The 24,098-nt window shown below is 43.7% G+C and overlaps 1 protein-coding gene across 1 annotated transcript in view; it reads right to left on the bottom strand.

The window, feature by feature from the left end:
- PXDN (peroxidasin) overlaps positions 1 to 24,098 on the bottom strand; it is a 119,740-nt gene that overhangs the window by 39,397 nt on the left and 56,245 nt on the right. Inside the window, exons 4-10 of the mRNA XM_044289370.1 lie at positions 20,165 to 20,236; positions 7,745 to 7,816; positions 7,568 to 7,639; positions 6,171 to 6,340; positions 5,566 to 5,683; positions 4,136 to 4,305; positions 2,290 to 2,562 (exon numbers count right to left, since the gene is read on the bottom strand). Coding sequence (XP_044145305.1) covers positions 2,290 to 2,562; positions 4,136 to 4,305; positions 5,566 to 5,683; positions 6,171 to 6,340; positions 7,568 to 7,639; positions 7,745 to 7,816; positions 20,165 to 20,236 — 947 coding nt within the window. The remainder of the gene's footprint in view (positions 1 to 2,289; positions 2,563 to 4,135; positions 4,306 to 5,565; positions 5,684 to 6,170; positions 6,341 to 7,567; positions 7,640 to 7,744; positions 7,817 to 20,164; positions 20,237 to 24,098) is intronic.

The following is a 24,098-nucleotide window of genomic DNA, read 5'->3' as shown; positions in this document are numbered from 1 at the left end:
CCCATCAGACCCCAGCCTCAGTTCAGAACCCCCATCAGACCCCAGCCTCAGTTCAGAACCCCCATCAGACCCCAGCCTCAGTTCAGAACCCCCATCAGACCCCAGCCTCAGTTCAGAACCCCCATCAGACCCCAGCCTCAGTTCAGAACCCCCATCAGACCCCAGCCTCAGTTCAGAACCCCCATCAGACCCCAGCCTCAGTTCAGAACCCCCATCAGACCCCAGCCTCAGTTCAGAACCCCCATCAGACCCCAGCCTCAGTTCAGAACCCCCATCAGACCCCAGCCTCAGTTCAGAACCCCCATCAGACCCCAGCCTCAGTTCAGAACCCCCATCAGACCCCAGCCTCAGTTCAGAACCCCCATCAGACCCCAGCCTCAGTTCAGAACCCCCATCAGACCCCAGCCTCAGTTCAGAACCCCCATCAGACCCCAGCCTCAGTTCAGAACCCCCATCAGACCCCAGCCTCAGTTCAGAACCCCCATCAGACCCCAGCCTCAGTTCAGAACCCCCATCAGACCCCAGCCTCAGTTCAGAACCCCCATCAGACCCCCATCCTCAGTTCAGAACCCCTATCAGACCCCCATCCTCAGTTCAGAACCCCTATCAGACCCCCATCCTCAGTTCAGAACCCCCGATCAGACCCCCCAGCCTCAGATCAGAACCCCCGATCAGACCCCCCAGCCTCAGATCAGACCCCCCAGCCTCAGATTAGACCCCCCCCCATAGGCCCCCCAGCCTTAGATCAGACCCCTAGCCTCAGATCAGACCTCATCAGACCCCCCCAAGCCTCAGAGCAGCCCCAATCAGACATTTAAAATCAGACATTTAAAATAAATAAAAAAAATAAAAACTTACCTCTCCAGCTCCGGACGGCGCTGTCTCTTGGCAGATTCACTTACCCTCCTTGGTGGTCTTCCAGCCGCGCTGTAATGTGACCTGACAGCGCACAGAGTCAGGTTATAGTGCACGTCTACATGCACTACGTCCTGACACTGTACGTGTCAGGACACAGTGTGGGGCCAGAAGACGACCAGGAAAGGTGAGTACAGCTAGCAATGTGCTGTTCTCACCTTCCTGTGCCTCCCGCATGCTAGTGACCACTTCCATAATGGGAGAGGTCATTAGCATTTTCTTGCAGGGGGCCAGGGGCCACATGAAAAGATCCTGTGGGCCGGAGGTTCCCCACCCCTGCTGTAAAGGGATACAAATTTAAATGACAAATTTGCCTATTATTTTGTTGATTTTTTAATTTATGTATTAGAATGAAGGGAATAGGTTAATTTTACAACCTAGGGAACACTCACTAAAATCCATAAAACTATGGCGGAATTGCTTTTTTCCCCCAATTTCACCCCATTTGGAATTTTACCAGCCTCCCACTACATCGTTGAAATATTCAATGGTGCCTTTAAAAACTACAGCTTGTCCCCGCAAAAAATAAGCACTCATACGGTTATGTTAATGGAAAAGTAAAAAAGTTACAGCTTCGGGAAGGCAGGGAGTGAGAAACACAAAAGCAGAAAATCCCTGGGTCTTGAAAGGGTTAAGATCCAGCAGAGTAGGGGTGTAGCTATAGAGAGTGCAGAGGTAGGAGCCCAGGAGCTTAAGGGAGCCCAAAGACCCTTGTGCCGCAGGTGACACAGGTATTATGGAAAGTGCATGCTGGTCAAGTTACATCTCTGTCTGGAAGGAAGGTGTTAGGTCAAGAATTGTTTCAATTGTTGCCTCAGGCAGCAGGAAGGCTATGTGCTTCCCTGCCCCGGCCACAAAGCACTGAGGGAAGGGGGGCCCCAAGCTGAACTCTTGCACTAGGGTCCTGAGCCTTTAGCTACGTCCCTGCAGCAGAGGATTAGGAGAGAAAAGAGTGTGAACACAACATACAAGCAGTGACATGATAAACTGTTAAATGGAAGTTCTAAGCAGACCTCAAATTGTACACATTTTAGTTAGAAGCATTATTCACCAAAATCCATGGTTAATATGCAAAGTGGTATCCTCACAGAAAAACAGAACCACCATCTTCTAGAAGTGACTCCCTATGAGGCAATGTCCAAATTTTGAAGAAGCCTTAGAACACGACAAGGGAAAACAGGAAAGTCATAGGTCCATCACACACAACCGTCTCAGGAGGTTTGCCCCTCATCAGTATGGAGAAGGATTTTGGCTGGGTGAGTGAGATACCTTAGGCACAGCTTAGGGGAGCAAAACATAAATTGTGGCTTATGTTTTGCTCAGATTTTTACTTTTGTTGTCAACAAATGTGTCCGTTCTGCAGTGAGCACTTACCTTGGACTATGATGTAAGCTGCTGAATGAATAGTATCCATAGTATTGGTTGCAAAACATGTGTATTCCCCAGCATCGTCTTGGTTGACTTCTTGAATGTACAATCCCCCAGAAGGCGTAATCGTGATGCGTGGATCACTGGGTAGTGGGGTTCTATCCCCTCTGGTCCATGTTATTCTTGGTTGTGGTTGACCAGCTGCACTGCACTCCAATGTGACACTTTCACCAACAAGTACTTCTGTGTTTTGAGGTTGTATCACAAAATTTGGCCTGGCTGTTTAGGATGGAAATTACATAGAAGTTAACCAATTGTCCATATTTTGTCCACTAAAAGTACTTGAAAGCAATTTGTCACAAAGCAGATTTTTTTTGCAAAATTCGGCGAAGCAGTCAAATAGAATTTTACACAACCTCGCTCAACTCTAGTTGGAGGAAATCCGCACAAACACATTGAGGGACATTTATTAAATCTTTTACGACATTATTGTGGCGTAAAAAAGTTGCAAGTTATGACACATGTCGAATGTGCACCATAATTAGCAACTTTTTAAGCTTTTCCCCAAGTGCGGCAAAAAGGAAGCAGGGTTTTGCGCCACCCGCCGAATTTACTATAACGTTTGCCAGAAAATGGCGGAAGTTATAGCTAAAGACTTCCGGGCACGGCCGGGCAGAGATGCATCTTAATAAATTAGGCGCATGTCCTGCCAGACCAGGGAGATCCTGATGTATGGGTATGTCAGTCTTGATAAATGTCCTTCATTGACTACAGACAAACTCCATGTTTCCCCTGGTTAGATTTGAACCCAGTACAAGATGACTATCCCCCCCGAGACATCATGCTACTTTGAGGCAGAAGGAGCTGCGGTTTACAGAAAACAACATGGAGTCTATGGGAGACATCACACGGAGTGCCTAATGGTCTGTAATATGGAAAAGGAGAAACCTTGAGGGAGGGCTATGAAATTGTGCAGAGTTGCCAACAGTCCTGAATTTGCAGGGAGTGTCTCTAATTTTTTTTTTTTACAGACAGTCTCAGCAAATTCAGGCTGTCCCAGGCAGAAGACTCGACTGTAAATGGGTGGACTCGGATTAATTTTGGGTGTTCCTGGGCAGGGCTTACCTGCCCCCAAATTTACCAACTGCTATGATGGCACGTATGATTGTGTAAAATAAATACTGTCTTTGCCGTCCAATCACAGCACAGTTTTCATTTCACAGTCTGCTCCTTAAACATGTACGCTGAACTGTGATTGGTTGCTAGGGGCAACAAATACAGCTTCTGTTTTAGACCATTTTCATAAATCTGCTGCAGTACAGGGCCCGTGCACATACATTAAACTTTACTTAAAGGGGTTGTCTCACTTCAGCAAATAGCATTTATTATGCAGAGAAAGTTAATACAAGGCACCTACTAATGTATTGTTATTATCCATATTGCCTCCTTTGCTGGCTGGATTCATTTTTCCATCACATTATAACACTGCTCGTGTCCATGGTTACAACCACCCTGCAATCCAGCAGTGGTGGCCGTGTGTGCACACTATAGGAAAAGGCATCAGCCTATGTGCGCTCCCCATTAAGAGGGAACCGTAAGCCTGCTGGCCAGACAAAACAATATAGCTGGCCTCATCTCTCAACTACAAAAAAATTTATAAAAATCTGTGTTGCCCATAGCAACTAATCAGAGCTCAGCTTTAATTTCTTAAATTGCTCTGGTAAAATGAAATTAGTGATTGGTTGCTATGGGAAACCAAGACCATTTTCTCTTTTTAGAAAGTTTTGGTAAATCTGCCCCAAAAGTAAACCAAATTACATTTAGGTTTATCTTAACTTCCTACAGTGTATACCTGGGGTCCCGTAATATCGAAGGGTGACCTCGTGGGTCTTCACTTCCCCAGCTACATTTTTTGCCATACACTGGTAAATTCCCTGGTCAGTCTCCTGAGTATTCTGGATCATCAATGTGCCATCTTCTAGGAGATTCAGCCGGGCGTCCTCTTGCATACTCAGTTCGTTTCTAGAATAAGCAATAATCATTTAACGTTACTGAAATAAATAAAATTGAATATACACATAAAATATGATTTTTTTTACAATGACAATTGAAATCTGTTTTCTGTTCATTTCAATTTTTATTTATTTTTCTTAAATTTTTTTTTTTTAATACACTCATTTTATGAAAAACGTATCATTCAGATATGAAATAAATGTATATTATTTGGTAGAATCGCACTGGATTGCTGAAACCCTACTTCAAATAAGCCTAGAATAAGGCTCTGTGGGTCAGGTTACATTTCGGCTGGGCAGGCTGCGTTGCATTTCGCTGCGAGAGGTTCTCTTTAAGTACTTCCCAGGTTTACAGAGGAGCCATCACCTCTCCTGATGTCTGTTTAATAACAAATTACATTCCCCATGTAATAAGAGCATCTATTCTCTTGACTATGTTGTGCCAGTCCTTTAGTATTCCTCCTTCAAATTATGAATTCATTACTAACAATTTGCAACAAAAGAGTTACCAGTTGGGGGGGTCCCTGCACAGTCTGACACTGCCAGCACTGATTGGATAGTGTAAGACTGTGCAGGGACACCCCCTCCAACTGGTAACACCCAGCTTGACCTTCATTGCAAATAGTAATTTATTCAAAACCTCTAGCAGGAATAATAAAGGAATGGCACATCATAGAGTCAAAGCAATAGATGCTACAGAAGTATTAGATGGGAAATTCAAGTATGTACAAAGACAGGTCAGCTATGTCAGGTCAGATATATATGATCCATATGCAGGTAAAGAACGATTTAATGGTCAGCGGACATTTATATTCTTAGCGTTGGATGTAACAGCTAACACAAAGTAAACTACTGTAATAAGAACTTTCAAAAGAACTTCCTGATGGACAACATGACAGTTCTCCATAAACATTTCATACACACTCCTACGCCCTAGAGACCGCTAAACTAACAGCCTATTAATATAATAAGAGCAGTTGTAGAGGAAAGCTCACATTTCACTTCCATCTAAAATCCAGGATCACAAAAATGTTAATCTTATTAACCTCGATAAGCAAGGACAATAGTTTCCATGTCTGCAACCCAAAGACACTACCCCGGCCCCGAGGTGGGTGACACCTCAGTGCAGTTAACATCCTATAGACCATAACCCTTATAGTTCACAAAGTGTCTCAATGTCTAAAACCTGGACCATCAGGAGAGGTAATGGAAGCCGGTGAAATGGATCATTTGGCAATAAATCCCGGCAATTGTTTTCTATTAAACATACTTGTTACGGAGCCAGATGATTTCTGGTTTGGGATTGCCTTCAGCTCGACATGTAAAGTACACAGTGTTCCCAAAGGTAACGTCCACATCTTGAGGCTCTGATGTAATCCTTGGCCGTTCTGCATCGTAAATGGAAATTTGTTTAGACCATTAGACCTCGATTTATGTTGCCCCCAGAAGATGCAGATTTGGAAAAACTTTATACAACTGTTAACATTATCATCTAGTTACTGAAAGCTCAGCAATTTTCAGAGAAATTTATGATCAGAATGTAAATACCAGAAAAAGATTGATAAGACAGGGAACAGTGGACACAAACACCTATGCAAGAAGAGTATATGGAGCCCCTGTATATGTCTCTAACAAGCCACCAGTCATTGAGATCTTTCAGACTACATGTAAGACCCTCAATGAACAGACATTACAGACACTACAAAGTGGTTTGTGGCTTTTATGGTGACAGTAGTCTACTTTACCTACTCGGCCTCAGCAGATACAGTATGCTGGTCCCCAACTTGGTAGATTGTGATCATCTTCCCGTTCTAGTACGGCAGGAGGCCACCACACACAACCATTGTAATTTAAATGAGATAATAGGCGACTCACCACAGTTCAGTTCTGCCGGTGTAATGGTGGAGAGAGATCTGCCCTGGAGTCTTCGTGGGTACTCACAAGTAGCGGCCGCTTGAGCATTACCAGATTCTGAGTAGATCTTTAAAAGATCCGCCAACCAAAGAATTTCACAGTCACAGTGAAGAGCATTGGAATCCAAGCGCCTGTTTAAGAGACATCATTACCCCCATGTCCATAATAAGGTTGCATACACACCATTATTAACACACAGTGCTAAAAATAGAGGCAAGTAATGCCAAGTACAGACCCAAAGATGATAGGACAATCGGCATAACAGCAAAACACAAGTAGACCTGCAGGGTCTCAGGACTAAGATTATGAACTATAAAGCTCTGTTCACAACACATTGGCTGAATAGAGGAGATAAAACAGCAGAATAGATTTTTTTTGTATTCTATGGACCAAAAAGCTCTCTAGTTATAGCTAATTCGGCTGCCATTAACGTTCAAACAAAAGCCATTGCTTGGTTTTTTGGTTTGTCTTCACTCTCTAGTGAGTCTTCTTAGCATCTCTCATTAGAGGTGAAATCCAGTCAAAAATTATATTCTACATAGATAGAATATCACACTGGGAAAGTCAGACATTTGCAGAACTAAATCGATCTCAAGGGGCCTCAAACACCATTGGCATACATTTCTGTTAAATTGGCCATAGAAAGAAATTGGCCTTTGCCCGTAATGTGTCATCAGATTTTAAGTAAAAGAAACTTCAGTAGCAAAAATTGGGTTTTTATTTAGGTTCAGCCATCAGTACATGATCAGTGAGGGTCAGACCCCAAGTAACTAGAACGAAGGGTCATCAGCCCTGTGGATGGTTCTGCAGGTAGGCCCCTGCAGTTAACTCGTCCAGTAAATGGGGCTATAAAAATGCTTTAAAAAGTTATTCTCATCAGATGGCCTACTGGCAGAATATGCCAACAGTTTATGATCGTAGGAGTCCAACTTTTGAGACCCAACCAATCTTAATGAACGGGAAGCAGTGCTAAATCAGCTGTGCTAAATCAGATTCCTTGCACAGTGGATGGGCCTGGCTGCAGTTCCCTGAAAATCGGGTGGCCGCTGCGCCATGGTGCAGGTCAAACGTCGGAGGGAAATGACAGTGCTAAACTATATCATACCAATCTAATAACTTTGTGAGATGCCATCACTTTGTATTGACCTAAGGTCACAAACTGCACCATAGGAGTCTTCTACATGTACTGTATCCATCATATATACAAAGATCATTTTTGACTGGACTTTTTCATGCATGGTCAAAACACGGTAACGTCACAACTCTCCGTGCACAGTTATAGCGGATGATTATACGTACAACACAATAGAAACCAGATTCTCTAAAGACGGAGCCCATAGTGCTGGGCACATACTCACAGTCTTTTCATAGATTCCAGCTGACTGAAAGTGCCAGGTACCAGGTTAGTGATTCGATTATTATGTAAAAACCTAATGGGTTAAAAAAATAAAATAAAATTAAATCCTTAATATTTGTAGATGCATCATCACTATCCAGGCCTGCAATGTCTCTCAGCATTTATATAGGTGACTCACAGTCTCTCCAACTTGGGAAGATGATGGAAAGATTCTGGTTCTAGAGTCTCAATGTGGTTAAAATGAAGATACCTGGAAAAAGCAAAACCATTGTCTGATTAAAAATTGCTGACTGGCAGTGTTTCTACATGTAACTGTGCTGAGCCACAGAAATACATACAAGAATAATGTAGCCGAAGGGAACAAAAAAAAAAAAAAGAAAAAAAAGAAGTTAGAACAAGAATGACAAGTCCGCCCATGAAACCAGACACAGATTAATAATACATGCGGCACAGCTGTACGGCATTACCACACAGGTCTTATTACGCTGATAAAACACATTTATGGAAATGAAACACAAATGTAACTGTGCTGTAAGAATACTTCTTACAACCTTATGGATTGCAGCAATTGCATCAGGGAAATCCCCTTCCACAAGGCCCTAGTAGGGTGCAGAAAATCTGCAGCAAAGTAGATGAGATTTCTAAAAATCTTTACACTACAGAAAATCTATGCAACCAAATCGTAATTTTCAAAATGAAATGCCACCAGATGTAAGGTAGTCAACGTTTGACCTCTTCTTGCTCTTTGGATCTGCTTTCTAACAACTCCAACTCTGGTGGACTCACCACAAGGCAGGCTAATTATACTATATATCCTCTGTAGAGGAACAGGGGAAACATGCCAGCCCAGTTGGGACAACTCTACTGGCTAATTTTTTTGTGGGCCAAGTTGTATTTTTTAAATGGCACCAATTAATTAACTATATCGTATATTGACAAAAAAAATTAGATGAACTTTGAAAAAATAAATTTTTTCTTTATATCGCCATGTTAGGACGCTCGTAACTGTTTTGGTCTACGGAGCTGTGTTTTATTTTTTTGCAGGGAGTGCTCTAGTTTTTATTGGTACCGTTCTGGGGTACATACAGTATGACTTTCTGAATAACTTTAAATTAAATCTTTTGAAAGGGGAAAGGTGACCAAAAAAATAAAAAAAAAGTGAAATCACACATTTTATTAATATTATAATAATATTTATTTTTTTACATTCACCACTCTGAAAAAATATTATTTCTCATCCGTATCATTGGGGGACACAGGCTTGACCACCGGTATAGCTGTTGCCACTAGGAGGCGGACACTAAGCAGAAAAGTGTGAGCTCCTCCCTTCAGCTATACCCTTCCTACAGGGACTAAGCTAAATCAGTTTTAACTTAGTGTCTATAGGAGGCAGACCTCCCTGCTTTGCAGATCTGATAATTTTTTCCCTTTTTTTATTTTTCTTTTTCTTTCCTTCTAGCGGGATTTCAGGCGGTCCTAGCTGCCTGCATTCCCATCCAGGAGACGGGAGACCAGGGGGTCCCCCAAGCCCGCTGCTCCTTCCCGGTTGCAGAAGTCAATGAGGACCAGAGGTTCGTAAAGCCTCTGCATCCCACCAGCATTCGGATCACCACAGTCGCCCACTACAAGTTCCCTCCGTTTCCAGTGTAGCGGCCCCAAGGGGCCGCACAGCGAAGGAGGAGATCCGGCTGGAGCCAGGAGGGCAGAAAACGCCGGATGGGTATTTTCGCTCCCTGTCAAGGATGGTACAGGACGTCTCCCATACCAACAAAGCCATTGTGGAAATACTGGGGAATCTGTCAGCAAGGCAGTCTTCTGACCAATCCGACTCTGGGGATCCTAGGGCTCATTCCCATCGCGGCCGTCCCGCTAAACGGGCCAGACCATCCTCCCCCAAAAAGGGGGTCTGTGTCTCCAGTTTCCTCTGCCTCTCTGCCACCTCCCAGAGAGTCACTTCTCTGTGTCCTCCGTGGAAGAGGCATGTTCCGAGGAGAGGTTTTCGGATGAGGATTTTGTCTCTCCTGAAGGACAGTCTTCAAAACTGTCCTCCATAGTGGACCACCTTATTACAGCGGTTATAGAGACCTTACCTCATCGGCCGGCATGGGTTTTTCCTTCAGGAGATCCCGTCTCTCGCCAAAATGTTTCCCCAACCACCAGGATTTTGATTCCTCCCTTTCCAAGGAGTGGAATTTTCCTGATAGACGTTTTGCCTTGCCAAAACGCTTAGATGTCCTTTACCCATTTCTGGAGGATTTGAATAAGAAGTAGTCCTCCTCACCTATAGTTGACACGCCAGTATCCCGCTTGGCAAAACATCCCACATTGCCGATGGGGCTTCATTCTCAGATATCAGGTATAATAAATTGGAATCCTTAGCAAAATCTTCCTTTGAAGCCGTGGGCACAACCGATTTTTGCCTCTACATGGGTGAGCAAAGCGATGGGCGAGTGGGCAAATCATTTACGCCAGGGTCTCTCCTCGGGGAAACTGGCCGTTATTGCCCTGCAGCTCTCCAATGCCAGTGCGTATATTTGTGAATCCTCTCTGGACGCAGCCAGGCTTATGGCCCGCTCATCAGCCCTTTTGGTGGCTATTCGCCATACCCTATGGCTCTCCTGCTGGGCGGCAGAAAATGCTTCAAAGCGGACCCATGACAGCCCTCCCCTTTACCGGCAGAAGACTTTTTGGCAAACGCCTGGACGAGATCATTTCTGACGCTACAGGTGGCGAGAGCACTCATTTACCACAGAACAGGGTTCGTTTCAAGAAGTCAAAAAGGCGCAAACCTCTTTTTCGCCCCTTTCTGAGTATTTCCAGCCCCAAGTGGCCAACCGACAAGTCCACCCTGGATCAGAAGCGCAAGCCTTCCTTCAAACCTCACCCTTCTTGGCGTCCCCGTCAACAGGGCTCCAAGTCCTATAACCCCAAGACCTGCTCTGAATGAAATGCAGCTTCATCTGTTTTGGCAAGTTTGGCTGGCTCACGTTTCGGATGCTTGGGTGAGAGAGGTCATTGCAGAGGGTTACAAGCTGAAATTCAGGTCTTCCCCTTCATCCTGTTTTTTTTGCTCGTCTCCTCCGACCTCTCTCTCTTCTGCAAATTCCTTTTTTCAGGCTATTCACACACTTCTGTGGCAGGGGGCGATTGTCCTGTTTCCTGCCCAAGACCGTTTTCGTGGGTTTTACTCCAATCTCTTTGTGGTCCCCAAAAGGGAGGGGACGTTCCGTTCCGGACCTCAAGGCTCTCAACTACTTCCTTCGGATCAGCCACTTCCGGATGAGTCCCCGAGATCGGTCGTTGCATCCATGGAACCAGGGGGAGTACCTGTCCTCGATAGACATCAAAGACGCTTATCTTCATGTTCCTTCATGTTCGACACCTTTCAGGCCAAGGTACTGTTGCCCCCGGAGAAGCTATCCACTCTCAGACTTCAGATTCTCCCCTTGTTGTGGCCCCGTCCTCTTCTCATTCGTCAATGCATGCGGGTTCTGGGTCACATGGTCTCTGCCTTCGAAGCAGTCTATCTCTGCTGCATTGGGCCGACCATCTCCGGGGATGTCCGGTTCAAGTTCAGTCTGAGAACTCCACGGCTGTGGCGTACCTCAATCACCAGGGCGGCACCCGAAGCCCAGCAGCCATGGCAGAAACAGCTCAGATTCTCAGCTGGGCGGAGAGCCATGTCCCGGCGCTGTCGGCAGTTCACATCCCCAGCGTTGACAACTGGATTGCCAACTTCCTCAGCCGGGAGCGTCTCGATCCCGGGGAATGGGCTCTTCACCCGCAGGTTTTTCTAGCCATCTGCGAGCGATTGGGTCGGCTGGACGTGGATCTCATAGCCTCCCGCTTCAATCACGGGATTGTCAATAGGGACAAAACATAACTGAACAGAACAGAATGCTCCAAAATGGTTGTGTCCACATACCAGAGAGCAAACTACAGCAAGCTGCAGTTTTCTTTTCGTCATGGTATGCGGAGCAAATGGATCCGTCATCACCCATAATGCAAGCCAATGGGGACGGATCAGTTTTCTCTGACACAATCTGACAATAGAAAACTGATCCGTCCCCCATTGACTTTCAATGGAGTTTATGACTGATACGTCTTGGCTATGTTAAAGATAATACAACCGGATCCGTTCATAACGGATGCAGATGGTTGTATTATCAGTAACAGACGCTTTTTGCTGAACCCTGCCGGATTCAGCAAAAACGCTAGTGTGAAAGTAGCCTTACAGTGATACAACCCTTTCAGGGGTCCCAACCAGAATCCTTTTTTCTGGACAACTTATAACAAAATCACGAACATGGAAACATGGAAAAATTGGAAAACTGCAATGAACGATAAAGATAATAAGTAATACATGTCTATAGCTCAATATATTAATAAGACTTCATTACCTACGTTTACTGACAAGCTGTAAAATGATGATAATTACCACCTAAATAATCTAGTCTTTAATCTAAATTTTTTTTTTTTTTTTTTACGGCCACAAACAAAAAAAAAAAAAAAAAAAAAAAAGTTTGCCTATTTTTACAGGCTGCCCAGAAATTTCTGGATGGTTTGCAACCCTGGACCCTTCCCCTGGCCTCCAGCCCCACAACAGCTTTATAAATGTATGATATGTATATATATTATTTTATAAAGCACCAGATTTTCTTAAAAAGTGCATAGATATAAACAATGGTGGAGATTTATCAAACTAGTGTAAAGTAGAACTGGTTGCCCATAGCAACCAATCAGATTCCACCTTTCAATTTTCAAAGCTCCTTTGACAAATTAAAGGAAGAATCTGGTTGCCATGGGCAACTAAGCCAGTTCCACTGTACACCAGTTTGATAAATTTCCCTCAATGTGCATAAATATAAATTATGTATATCCTGTAAATGTTGTACATTAATATCCTGCAGCAATAGTTTTTATCAGGGGCATAGTTACAGGTGGTACAGAGGTCGAAGTCACACCCTGGGCCTAGTACCCAAATGGGTCCAAAGGCCTCATAAAGCAGCTCCAGTATTATAAACAGCAGATGGTGGGCAGGGGACACCCTTACAAATTTTCCGTCATGTAACCGGGAGCTTCAAGTTAAGCCTCTGGTGCCTACATTAATTTCCTCACGTGTTCCAGGCCTTTGTAAAAGAACCTACCATAACTGGATTTTTTTTTTTTTAAACATATACCATAGGTTTACATACGATGAAGACACGGAAAACATGCAGCCCCAGTCTGTGCTGACTGTTAATGAATAAGCAATACATTTCCTGGAGGAAAATATTGATTACCTTTCCTTAGGATAGGTTATCAGTATCTGATAGATGGGAGCCCAACTCCCAGAACCCTGGCCGGTCAGCTGTTTGAAGAGGTCAGGGCTCTTTGGTAAATGCAGTGGACTCTTCCTAGGCCAGTGACATCACGTTCATTGGCCACATGGTCTATGTGCTGCTCAGTCCCATTCAAGTGAATAGGCCTGGACCAGCTATACAATGAACTTGGTAGCCTCTTCAAACAGCCGATTTGCAGGGGTTCCACAATTCGGACCGTCACCGATCAGATATTGATGACTATCCTGATAACTCGCCATCAATATTTAACTCCTGTAAAACCCCATTAATGTTACAGGTACGCGAGAAAGAAGCAAGGAAGGAGAAGCCCTACCAGTCAATGTCAGTTAGCTGCAGCGTGAGTACTAGAGTAAAAAGAAAAAAGACAGACATTAAGAGAGGATATCCACGAGTCACAGTGACTGTTACATAGCGGCACAGAGAGCGGTTAGTAGTATTAAACTGCTAGCCATATTCATAAGCAACCTGTAAGGATTTCATTGTTAAGTCGCTGAGGTCCATCTACAGCATTACTGGTTTAATCACCACCACCTCTCATGACCATGAAGTTCACCCATAGGGATGACATGTCACTTGAGCACAGAAGTCAATCAGGGGCTGCAGCTGTGACGGCTCATGAAGTGATGGGGGACCGTGCTCCTGTGACAGGTCATCATTATAATCAACACGTCATAATATCACGGATATTAAATGGGGTTTCCAGGCTCCTGATTTTGAAGACCTGTCCTCAGGATAGGTCACCAATATCTAAAATCGGTGTGGATCCGACATCCAGCGCTCCTGGAGCTGGAAGCACTGATCCATTCAAAGTGTAATGGTTGTGCCGGGTTACTGCATCTCAGCTCCCATTCACGGCATGGCCATTACACTTTGAACAGAGCTCCCAGCTTCGTTTAAAGTCCTAATTCCGGAGGTGGCAAGCTCCCATATACCTCCATAGTGAGGTCACTCAGGTAGTGGGAGAGATAAGGCTGTAAGCCCTATATATAACAGGCCATGTGACACCGGCTACCAGGTGCAACAGAATGCTACCAGCAGTACGCAATGGCACATTCTAAACAGATCAAGAAAAATAACTGAAATAAAGTGGCCTCAATGGGAGGAAATGCTCAAAAACCCTAAAATACAGTGGCGCGTTTATAACCGGGGGAGCAATTCCTCCGTGTGTGATCCGTTGCTAAGGGAAATCCCCAGCAAAAATGCATACAATGGAGGATGTCGGCAGCGGACCACATGCACCACAAAAACATCCTACACAAGATGGGATAATGTGTGGATGAGAATATAAAAATACATAAATCACTGCAAAAGGTGCACCACAATAATATGCGACTGACAATACTGGCCAAACCCTCATGCTGATGTTAAAAGCTGAGACTTTAGTCAATGTATTCCTGTCAGGAACATATCGGAGCCCTTTTGCACCACCGTCAAGGTATCTCATGGCTTCATACCACTAGACTACCTAGGGTGTGTGTGTGTGTGTGTGTGTGTGTGAACATGGTCTGAGAGGTGCTAAGATACAACTTGTGTGGGAGGCTGGCTGTAAGTTGTATCTTAGCACCTCTCAGACCATGTTCACACACACACACACACACACACACACACACACACACACACCCCCCCCTAGGTAGTCTAGTGGTATGAAGCCATGAGATACCTTGACGGTGGTGCAAAAGGGCTCCGATATGTTCCTGACAGGAATACATTGACTAAAGTCTCAGCTTTTAACATCAGCATGAGGGTCTACTCTGGACAGTATGGTCAGTCGCATATTATTGTGGTGCACCTTTTTTTTAGTGATTTATGTATTTTTATATTTTCATCCACACATTATCCCATCTTGTGTAGGATGTTTTTGTGGTGCATGTGGTCCACTGCAGACATCCTCCATTGTATGCATTTTTGCTGGGGATTGCCCTTAGCAACGGATCACACACGGAGGAATTGCTCCCCCGATTATAAACGCGCCACAGTGTTTGGGGTTATTGAGCATTTCCTCCCATTTAGGACACTTTATTTAAGTTATTATCCCATTTAAAGGGGTGATCCCGTGTTTTCTAAAGTGATCATATGGTGTCAGGATAAATGACATCCCATGATTGTCAGTGGAGTTCCAACCTTTGGGACCCCTCCACTGCTCCAGCGAATAAGGGGAATGTGTCTCTAATAGTTTTTCTCTTCCACAGTGATCAAATATATTTTATTTACGAGTTAGAGAAATATATTTAATCAAGTAATCCAGAGAATCAGGCATTTGTTGTCAGGGCAGAACTTATTTCATGAGGAATGTCACACGATGACGACAAAAGGGAACAGAAACAACCAATCTGGTAATTTAGGCTACTTTCACACTTGCGTTTGGTGCGGATCCGTCATGGATCTGCACAGATGGATCAGTTCAGATAATACAACCGTCTGCATCCATTTCGTTTGTATTATCTTTAACACAGCCAAGACGGATCCGTCTTGAAGACCACTGAAAGTCAATTGAGGACGGATCCGTTTTCTATTGTGCCAGATTGAGTCATAGAAAATGGATCCGTCCCCATTGACTAACATTGTGTGTCAGAACGGATCCGTTTGGCTCAGTTTGGTCAGACGGACACCGAAAGAGACACCTCCAAAGCGGAATGGAGGTAAACTGAGGCAAACTGATGCATTCTGAGCGGATCCTTTTCCATTCCGAATGCATTAGGGCAAAACTGATCCGTTTTGGACCGCTTGTAAGAGCCCTGAACGGATCTCGCAAACGGAAAGCCCAAACGAGAGTGTGAAAGTAGCCTTAATTGCATAAAAAAAAACAAAGGGGGGTAATTTATCAAAAGCTGTAAAGTTGCAATTTGTTTGCACAAGGGTTCGCAACATTCTTCGGTTTCACGCCCCTCATTATTAACAGGCCTGCACCTCTTAATAAGTTTGGCACAATTTACTCAAGATAAGGCTGCGTTCACATCTCCGTTAGAGATGGTCCAGCATGAATGAGTATCTGGCTGAAGCCCAGCATTTATGCCGGAAAGCAACCAGATCACCACCAGTCCTCGTTACAGTCAATGGGGATACGGCAATGCCGAAGATATGAATGCAGCCTAACTTTGCTCATCACTGATCTTCCAGGGTTTGGACAATGTTTCTATAACTACCCAATAATTCAGACATTCTAATAAATTCCCCAAATACCTGGTCCGATTGATGCCAGAGTAAAGAAATGTTATTACCCGGTTTCATGCTAGAAGCAGAAAACGGTTGCTCTACTATAAAACATGCACTTGCAGTTGTCATGTCCCGTACAGCATGCAGCAATGGAGATGGACTTTTTGCTTGGTCTGTGTGGAGGTTCTCTGGCCACAGAGACATGCCAAAAACATTAGGCTTGCTGAAGAAATGGCATTAGTATACAGTGAGGTAGGGCTGGGCGATATGGCCTAAAATCTATATCGCGATATAATTTGAAGCATGTGTGATATTTCGCAATATATTATTTTTTTCTGTATTTATACAAATTGCTAAACTTTGAGAAATTTTTAAGACTTGTATTGTGTAACAGATTCTTTTTCCAAATAATGTAAAGATGAAGTGTTAGTAAAACACAAATTTTTTAAAATAAAGTGCAAAGTTTGCCATTATCCATGTCCCCCAGACAGCGCCATCAGCCCCATGACATTGCCACCATCCTCATCCATGTCCCCCATCCAGCGCCATCAGCCCCATGCCATTACTATTAGCAATCATCCATGCACTGGGAGGGACCTGACGTCACACACAGCGTCAGCCAACGCGCTGACGATGTGTGCACGCAAGGCCCTGCAGCGCGGTGCAGAGTCGGGAGACCACGGAGCGTTGAGTGAGAAGCTTCTTCAATTCACTACAGCGCTATAGACAAAATCTATATCGTTGCCCGAATTTCTATAGTTCATAGCGTACATGGTATATATCGCCCGCCCCTACAGTGAGGGGCACATGGCTTATCAGAGGTTAGTCAGAAGTCTTGCTTTCCTTCTTGACATCCATGCCAGCAATCACCAGTCCTGCCAGGCCGCACAATACGCTGCAATCAGTCCCCGAATACATAGAGCGCTCTCACACCCAGAAACACTGTACCCCGTTCTAAACTATCTGCCTGAACAGACGTGTGTATACAGAAATAGGAAGAGATTTGGCCCCTTTGTCGGCTGTGGTTGTTTTCTGAGTCAGTAATGTGTAATATAGAAGAATGATGTAATGGTGTAAGATTTCTACAAGACATCACTCTGTCCTTTAATCTTCACTTGCTTTAGGCTAGAAATTATAGAACAGAGGAATGCATTGCATTAAGAGTTCAGGTCGTCCTGACATTGGAATCTTTCACATGCAACACCAATTGGGAACAGAATTTTTTCATTTACGATATTTATCAAGAGTTTTCTGAGCGCTGCTCAGTCCCATTCAAGTGAGCTGCGATACCAAGCACGACCGCAATCCACAGCGGGACTAATACCCAACGCGCTATGTATGTGCACAGGAGCGGCGCAGCTGCCTCAAAAAGCCGACCGGCAGGCGTGCCAGGAGTCTGACCCCTGTTGATCCAATATTGATGATTTATACTTCGGATAGGTCATTATCATCATAAAAAAAAAAAAAAATAAATGGAAAAGATACTTTAGTATTCATATTAATAACTATACATAATATAATTATATAATTTATATTTTAAGTTAATAAATGCAAACCCATTTAGGAGTCTTATTCCTCAGATCCCAAGAACGATGTTGATGCATTTTAATGGGGGCATGCATGTAAAATAAAGCAGTGTACAACAGTGTGAACAACAGGTTCTTTTTTTTTCTGTCATATTGAAAAGGCAGTGCGGACAGCATGTTATAGAGCAGGAGGAGCGGAGCAGATTAATATATAGTTTTATGGGAAAAGATTCAGTAAAACTTGTAATTTTGTGCTCCTTTTAGGCCTCATGCACACAACTGTATGTATTTTGTGGTCCGCAAAAAATACGGATGACATCCGTGTGCATTCCGTATTTTGCGGAACGGAACAGCTGGCCCCTAATAGAACAGTCCTATCCTTGTCCGTAATGCGGACAATAATAGGACATGTTCTATTTTTTTGTAAATTGGAATGTACACGGAGAAACTTCCGTTTTTTGCGGACCCATTGAAGAGAATGGTTCTGCATACAGTCCGCAAAAAAAAAAAAAAAAAACAGAACGGACATGGAAAGAAAATATGTTTGTGTGCATGAGCCCTTAACCTGAGGAGTCATGAGGGCGGTGCCAGTCAGTGATTGACAGCCTTCCCTGTATGCATAGTCATGCAGAGTTGGCTGTCACTGAGTCGTACCACCCAGTGGACTCTGAAGCATAAAAAGAGAAGATAAAAAAAAAGTTTTAGAGAATTTTTTTTATAAAACTATATGTCAAAATGCTCAGCTCCTCCTGCTCTGCATTTTCATGGCGACATTCTCTTTAAATACAAAGTTCACATAATAAAACATAATTCGGTATTGTGTCATATATCGGATTGCGTTTTTCCACATTACAGGTGAAAATGTACACATTTGCGTGAGACCTAAGATACACACAGAAATTAATACCAATACGACAACTCTACGACCCAGGTACTTCGGGACAACCACCGTACTGCCAGAACTACCCAATTTCCAACTAGTATTCGTAATACACTGGGGGTACTTGTTTAAAAGAAAACCACAACTGCCCCAGCTGCCTCTCTAAATGGGATCCAACAGACACCATCAAGTAGAATTCTAGTTTTCAGATCCTAAGAGTCCATTCAGACGTTTGTTGAATGGGTCCGGATCAGTTCCGCAATTATGCGGAACGGGTGCAGACCCATTCATTTTCAATGGGGCCGGAAAAAAAATGTGGCCGCACACGGCCGCGGCTCAGAAAAAAAAATAGGAGCACGTCCTAATTCTTGTCCGCAGCTACAGACAAGAACAGGAATGATCTATTAAGTGCCAGCGATGTGCGGAGTCAGTGTTTTGTGGTCCGCAATTTACGGACCCCAAAACACTACAGACGTCTGAATGTATAACAATAGTATAGTACATTACAGCCACAGAGGATGACAATGAACCCCATCAACCAAAAACTAGGGTATCCCTTTAAAGGGAGTCTTTCTGCAGGAAATTCACTGATAAATCAGGCACAATGCCTTGTAGGGCTAGCTCAGTGTAATGATACCTTTCACTTTGTGATCTATTACTGGAAAAAAAGTACTTTTAATCTATAGTAGGTAAGTGCACGGAGGGTGGGCCAAGGCCACTCCCGATTCCTCTGCCAGGCCCTAGCTCTCCTTCCTGCATAGTCTTCTTGCCTGGCCCTGTCAAACATCAATACATTCAGCAGAGCCCTACAAGGCATTGTGCCTAGTTTAACAGTGAATTTCATGGTGGCAGGATCCCTTTAAATAAAAAAATAGAGTGGAAGATAATATAAAGAGCTGTAAAAACAGAATATTTTACGTTGGCCAGGATTACCCTTTATATATATACATTTGGTTGTTGGGGGGTGTCTACCAAGGGATGTTTTCTGGGCGTCATGCAGCTACTTTGCCCTGGCCAGGGTATTTAGCCACAGGATTGGGGCAGTTCACTGAACCTTTGCCCTGGGTGAAGCCTAGTTTGGCATAACCAACTATAATCCATGGGGGAATTGTTTGGATGTGTAAGGCCCCATTCACACGTCCGTGTCTAAGATGACCTCAGTGACAAGATGGTCAGTGGTTCATCCATGAAGGATTGGTGCGCCCTTTTTAGCCCTCCATGTGTCATCTGTATTTCACGGACAATTCCCAGCTGAAAGTTAATTTCAAGAGCATCTCCTAGCAACAATCTGTGAAGCACGTGTTGCGTCGCTGTTTCTTCACAGACCCCGGACAAAAATAGGGTAAGCTTCCGTGGTGTGAAAACACACATTAGACTCAATAGATATGTGTGCTGTCCTTTGAGAACACGGACAGCACACGTCTGATTCACCAACGTCTGAATAAGGCCTAAAACCGAACCAGATGAGCCCTGGAACATTGGGGGTTACAAAACTGGGGATAGAAAATGCCGTCTATTATCCAGGATCTAGCACGGATGGTAACAAATACAGGAACAACATGGCAAACATACAAAGGACATCTACGACAAGACAAATGTCACAACACATAAAATATATCTCGAGTTTTAGAACATTTATGCAGTTATCCGATACAGACAGACAACAGAAATTACTATACGGTGCAAAGGACACTTACAGTTGCTCTAGAGAGGCAAGTCCTTTAAAAGCTTGCCTGTCAATGGATTGGATTTCATTCTTGTACAAATAGCTGAAATAAGAAACAATCAGTAGGATTAGTGAACGGACAAAAGAAGTACACAAGACAAGCACACCCAGCATGAAACCCCCAACATCTGTGCCTCGTGGGAGGTAAGTTATATGGGTTCGTAGCTGAATGAATGAGAATATGGCCAACAGGCTTCCTACGAACCAATAATATGGCTACCAGGTATGTTTTAATGAGGAATTTAATATTTAATATTATTATTAACACATTTAACCCATACAAAAAAATAATACATCAAAAAAAGAATTCTAAAGATTCCTTTCCCAGGACACAGTGCTATATTGGACGCTGCAGTTTTTAGGCCTAATTTACACAGCCGTGCTAAGTCCAGGAAACACCGTCCATCTCCCAGACTGACAGCGGCTGCCCTGACCCAAACTGGCTGCATCGTGGTCATTTATGATACAGTCAGTTCCTATCTGATCGCGGGTCTAATATACGTTACTCACATGTGAGCACAGTACAAAAGTGCCACAATCAGATAGGAGCTGACTGTTTCATAAATTACTATGATGAAGACAGTGCGGGTCAGGGCAGCCGCGGTTGGTCTGGCAGATACAGCCGCCGTGTTTCCCGGACAGAGCACAGTCATGTGAATCAGGCTTATAGATCTACTGTACTGAAGGAGAGACCCAGTTAAGAAAAGCTGGGGTGCATTTGGAAGGAGTCCAAAATGCTTCAGGGCCTGTTCACAGATCACATTCTGAGAAAGGTTTCTCCACAATTTCCAGAAGTCATGATCTGACAGAGACCGGTGAATTTGCCCTCAGAGATAACTGAGAATTAGTGAAGGTACATGAGCTTTAAAACTGGGGTAAGTGTGAATTTCTAATGATTTAATATCCCTCTGTAAACACACACAAAAAAACATTAATTTGTAACAACATTAAAAGAATACAGAACATAAGATACACAGAGAACATAAAGTCCAACTTTCTAACTTGGGTTCTGTTCACACTGCTATCCTTTCTATCAGGTTAGCCTGTGGGAATCATCATATCTGTCTTTGTTCCTGGGTAGAGGATGCCCCATGATAATACCAATGTGAACAGGACCTAACCAAAACTTGTGCGGATCAATGGGACAAAACCATGTACTACGGTGTCCCGGTAGACGTCATGTACACCTTTTCCCCACTAGTTCTTGCACTGAAACGAGGCTGGTCAGCTCTTCGGAATAAAACCTGAAAACGTGAAATTTCAAGTCTCAAAACTATGAATTGGGCAGTTCCTCTGTTATTCTTGTTAGAAATGTATGAATAAACTGGCAGCTGGGTGTTACTATTCTCCTTGTCAAAGTGGTCTGCACATTCTAGTATTATCAGTTCTGATTGGACAAAGTGACAAATCTATAGGACACACTCCTAACTGGTAACAAACACCCTGTTGTCAATTTATTCATTTTCAATTTATGTAGCAATAACAGAACAGCACAGCACACAAAAGATGCTCCACTTATGAGGAACGTAGGTCCCCTTTAGGTTACATCCTTGTGGGACAGATACACTGCAGGCAGCATATCCATAGCGTTGTACAGGACCGACAAAGGGGATGAAAACTTAAGGAATCTCATCCACATGCTGTGAAAAAAAATATTCAGGGTAAACTGACCTGCGGAGTGGATGTTTAATCAGCAGCATGTCAATTTATGCTGTGGATCTCCACCTTTGCAACCCAAATTAAAGTGGGTGCGGTAAAGGGCGACTTTTTTTCTTTTATTAAATTTTTTTCTGGTTAATAAGAAAAATCCCTAAATGCATCGGAAATCTGGGGCTTTGCGTTTTGCGCTGCCTAGAAGTGATTGCTGCACAGGTACTGGGAAAATGGGCAGGGGAAGGGGGGGGGGGGGCACATACTAAGTTTTGCTATGGGGCCCAATGAAATCTGTGTATAATTTTTATTTCAATATATGGCTGGCTAGATCATACAAGCACTATATCCATATCACAAAGCTGGCAATGGGGACCACAAATTTACAATACCACTGTATTTTAAACTATTCCTCCCTTCAAATGTGCTTGGCACAAAAAACTCCATGATTACAACGCTGAGGCACACATTATAAAGGGGTATTTTTGTACATAGGAGACCGTATTATAGTAGTCATCCCTGACCAGTTTCCTTTTCCACGCCGAAAAACACCCCATGACTAGAGCGAAGTTTTGAAAAATTTGATTCGGGGGAGCACCAGAGTAAGGACAGCAGACAGAGGAGGCGGACGTGGCGGTGCAGACGTGTGGACACTGCCTCTGGCACCCCAGAGTTCTTGCATTTTCCTTGGTGTAGGTAAGAGCTGTGTGTGAGATTCCCAAAAAATGGGGATTCATCTCTTTTGCAGCGGGAGCAACAGTCAAATGAAAGTCGCTTCTTTTCCTATTTGCCAACATCCCGATTTACTGCTGACCAACAAGCGTGTTTATGCCGATTCATTTATTTAGAGAAAAACAGATTTCCCATACTCCTGAATGAAAAAGTCTTTCAGTATCAGCTAATTACTTATGGCCCCGATTTGAATTAAGTGCCAGAGACATAGGACACCTCCCAATTCTGCGCTCTGAATTTTTTTGAAAAATTTTGGTCGAATTTTGATTCTAAGGAATCAATTTACTCAGGTGTTTAATGCGGCGGGGGACATAGTTAACCTATAGAGAGCGTGGATTATGTCTGGCATGTTTCGAGCCTGCGTCCAAATGTACACCGTTGGATACAATTGGTTGCAAAATTATTTTTTGCCTGTCCCACAGCTCCGTGCACACAAAAAAACTAAAAAAGTTATGGTCCCATTTAACTTCTGGGTCTCCAAATTGCATGTCCGGTGTGAAGACCATACAAATTAAAAGGTTCCAGTTGATAGGACATCTACCCCTAAGAGCTTATACACACTTCAGTGAATCAGGTTCCATTAAATTCTATATAGGTATTCAGTGGTGTTCTGTGGACCATAAGTCCATGGGAACACCGAGGGACCAGGCACCATCAAACATGAAGGCAGCCATTGCGGAGACAAAATGGTCAATTTTTGTGGTCTGCAAATGGACATGGATGTATGAACAAGGCCATACCCAGTAGAAACATGCAGGACAGCCATGGGCACGGTGTATGTGGCCATGCATCAATTCCCAGAAACTGTTAATAGTAGGAAACCACATACAAAATTATACTTTTAACTGGAAAAGTGAGTGAATTTAGACTCTGGATTCCGATGAGATACACCGATATGAACAAAAGGGTATCAAGAAACTCTCAATGCAACCATTCTGTTCCTCCAGATGTATAATTCTTACCGTCACTGATTTCACAGTAGACATATCATCATTCCAGCACTAATGAGACCACACATGACATATCAAAAGACCCGTGAAAACAAAGCTATAATAAACCACACAAGAGTAACAAGCATGTAAAACTCTTAGAAGAAAACTACACAAGTTCTCGCCCCTTTCATCAGCATGATCGCAATGATCCTGAAAAACAACATCTGACACGTTCCAACAAGACAAGACGATGGAGGGTCCAGACACCTGAAGTCACCCAGCAACCAGCCTACGGTATCAGAAGCCAGTCATTTATTATCTGCAATCTGATGTTGGGAGGAACAGATTCTTCTACCGCAAGGTGTCACACCTGCTTTTCTGAGAGACTAGGGCTGCAGCTATCGACTATTTTTGTAATAGAGTATGCTATTGATTAATCCAACGATTAATCGAGTACTCTAACAAAAAAGTAATCATCAGCTCCCCCATAGTGCCATCAGCTGCACCCTCAGTGCCACCAGCTTCCTTACCCCTCAGTGCCACCAGCCTCACCCCTAGTGCCATCAGGCTCCACCCCCAGTGCCATCAGGC

This window comes from Bufo gargarizans, chromosome 4 (assembly GCF_014858855.1).
Source record: "Bufo gargarizans isolate SCDJY-AF-19 chromosome 4, ASM1485885v1, whole genome shotgun sequence".
Classification (NCBI taxonomy): Eukaryota; Metazoa; Chordata; class Amphibia; order Anura; family Bufonidae; genus Bufo; species Bufo gargarizans.
Note: the sequence above shows the minus strand (reverse complement) of the source record. Positions and strands in the feature narration are given on the sequence as shown.